General features: G+C 67.4%; 1 protein-coding gene across 1 annotated transcript; it reads left to right on the forward strand.

Annotated features, from left to right (window-relative positions):
* Positions 1–622: 622 nt before the first annotated feature.
* Positions 623–2,680, forward strand: DIO3 (iodothyronine deiodinase 3). The gene has a single exon (XM_005244613.3). It carries the CDS (start codon positions 1,256–1,258, stop codon positions 2,078–2,080), a length of 825 nt encoding a protein of 274 aa, XP_005244670.2. The 5' UTR covers positions 623–1,255; the 3' UTR covers positions 2,081–2,680.
* Positions 2,681–2,951: the final 271 nt, after the last annotated feature.

The raw sequence follows: 2,951 nt of genomic DNA on the forward strand, positions 1-2,951 counted from the left end.
TGCCGTGACGGAGGGCCCGCCGCGCGCGCCGCGGGGCACCTCCCTGCGGAACTGGCCACCGGCCGGGCCGAGCGGCCCCGGCGCGGGACGTGGTGACCCTCCCCTGGGGCGCAGGGCCGGCCCGGCCCGGACGGCGTCGAGCGCGCCCGCAGGCCGCCTCCGCCGCACGGCCCGGCCCCGCCTTCACGCCCCGGCGCGGCCCCCCGCCGCGGCCCCGGGGCTCCCCGCGGTGACCCTCGCTCCCTCGGGGAGGCCGGCGACCCCCGCGGCCCGGGGCCGCCCGCCGGCGGGGTGCCGCCTCTTCCGGCTCGGGGGCCGGGCAAAGGCGGCGGGGTGCGGACCCCGCTGGGCCGGGGGGGGCGGCAGGGCCCCGCGGCTCCCCGCCGCCGCCGCGGCTTCTCGGGCAACAGCTACCCCTAGCGGCCGGAGCGCCGCCCCGCGCCCCTCCTCCGCCGCGGGGCAGCGCCCGCCGGCCCGCGCCCACCTGGCACCCCCCCGGGGCCGGGGCCCGCCGGGGCCCGCCGGGGCCCGGGTCCGCCCGCGGCGAGGCGAGGGGCGCCCGCAGGCCGGTCAGCGAGCCGCCTGCCGCCCGCCGCCGCGGCGGGGAGGATGCGGGCGCGGCACGTCCGCGGGTTCGAGCCCCGGGCGCCCCCGCGGCGCCGAGGCGTGTGGCGGGGCGGAGGCCGTGCCCAGGGGCGCCGGAGCTGGCGGGGCGGGGAGGGGACGGAGGCGCGGGGAGGGACGCGGCACGAGCGGCCCGTCCCTGTCACCTGCAGGCACCGCCGCTGGGACGGCCCCGGCCCCCGCTCCCGCCGCGGCCCCGCGCTCGCACAGCCCGTGCGGGGCCGGGCCAGGCCGGGCCGCGCCTGTTGCATTGTCCTTGGCGGGGCTGTTTGTGAGCGCCTGCCGCTATCTGCGGCCGGGGACCCCGGCGGTGCCCTGTCTCGGACTCTCTGCCTGCGCCTGATAGCGGCGGCTCCCTGCTTGGTTGCACGTCCCTCGCAGCTCCCGCCGGGGCTCTCTCCCCTTTTGTCTGTGTATTTTTAGGTCATTAGAGTGGAGGGGTAGGTAATCCCCAGGCTCAAGTTCCAGAGGGGCGGGTTCTGGCCGGAGGTGGAGTCACTTTTCATTTAAATCCCTGACTATAAAATGGGCTTAAAGAGAAGCGGGATCTCAGCTGTGCTGCACAGACCCCGGCAAGCAGGGTGCGTGGGGGACCCCCGGCAGCCAGCGCCCTGCAGCACAAGCCGCTGCGATGCTCCACTCCCTTGGCGTTCACACCTTGCAGCTGCTCACCCAGGCGGCCGCCTGCATCCTCCTCTTCCCCCGCTTCCTGCTCACCGCCGTGATGCTCTGGCTCCTGGATTTTCTGTGCATTAGGAAGAAGATGCTGACGATGCCCACGGCGGAGGAGGCGGCCAGCGCCAGCGAGGGGCCGCCCCCCGACGACCCCCCGGTCTGCGTGTCCGACTCCAACCGCATGTTCACGCTGGAATCGCTGAAAGCCGTGTGGCACGGGCAGAAGCTGGACTTCTTCAAGTCGGCGCACGTGGGCTCCTTAGCCCCCAACCCCGAGGTGATCCAGCTGGACGGGCAGAAGAAGCTCCGCATCCTGGACTTCGCCCGCGGCAAGAGACCCCTCATCCTCAACTTCGGCAGCTGCACCTGACCCCCGTTCATGGCCCGCCTGAGGTCCTTCCAGCGCCTGGCCGCGCACTTCGTGGACATTGCTGACTTCCTGCTGGTGTACATCGAAGAAGCACACCCCTCCGACGGCTGGGTCAGCTCGGACGCAGCCTACAACATCCCCAAGCACCAGTGCCTCCAGGACAGGCTGCGGGCAGCTCAGCTGATGCGGGAAGGGGCGCCCGATTGCCCCCTGGCCGTGGACACCATGGACAATGCTTCCAGCGCCGCCTACGGTGCCTACTTCGAGAGGCTCTACATCATCCAGGAGGAGAAGGTGATGTACCAGGGAGGCAGAGGACCAGAGGGCTACAAGATCTCGGAGCTGAGGAGCTGGCTAGACCAGTACAAAACCCGGCTCCAGAGCCCCAGCACGGTGGTCATCCAAGTGTAAAAAGGACCTGGCAAGAAGTGCAGGGGTGGAGAGGCGAGGGGAGGGCGGGAGGGGAGGTGGGGAGGGAGAAGGCGCTGCGAGGCGGATGGCAGGAGCTGTCTTTCCCCGGGGACACTCGAAGGAGGCTGCTGTGCGAGCTTTCGAGCAAGATGTGCCATAGTCCTTTCTCTATTCAAATCATGTTGATTTGCCAGCCACGCTCTGTCAATACTGTATTTCCATGTGCGTTTTGTAAATAACTTTTTTTTTTTTTTGGAGAAGCGTTTACTATTTTTTAAGGAGGCTCTCTTCCTACGGGATCTGTTCCCAGCTGCGTGTGTGCGCGGGTGTGTGTCTGAAAAGTTGTGTACAAGTGCTCCGTGCTGCCTAGCAAGTGCTAAGTGGGATTTCTAGTATTTCTTTGTGATGACCGATTTTGAAATGGGTTTCTCTAATGCCAGGAAATCGCGTCTGATGTTGTCAAGTACTAGAACTGCCAATAGCCAGAGCTGTACGGAATGTCCTATTTATGTGGGGGGGTTTTGTAAGACGTTTGTTCACCTTTTTTTTTTTTAAAATGAATTTTTTTAAATAATAAAGGTTGAGTAAATACACGTCTAACCTTGACTGCCTCCCTCTACTTTCAGACAGCAGTTCCCTTTTGCCTGCCTCGCCATACCCTCCCGGCAGCCGAGGAGGGGAAGGGGAAGCGGCAGAGGATGCGCTGCTGGGGCCTCGGGGGCGGCGAGCAGCTGCCGCGCCCGGCGACGGGCTCTCGCTCGGCTGCGGCAGGAGAGGGAGAAGGGAGGAGGGGGGGCACTGGGCACCCCCAGGGGGAAATGCAAACCTCCGGGGCTCCCGGGGGAGGCAGCACCTCGGTGGTCCTAGCCAC

This window comes from Falco peregrinus, chromosome 1 (genome assembly GCF_023634155.1).
Source record: "Falco peregrinus isolate bFalPer1 chromosome 1, bFalPer1.pri, whole genome shotgun sequence".
Taxonomy (NCBI): Eukaryota; Metazoa; Chordata; class Aves; order Falconiformes; family Falconidae; genus Falco; species Falco peregrinus.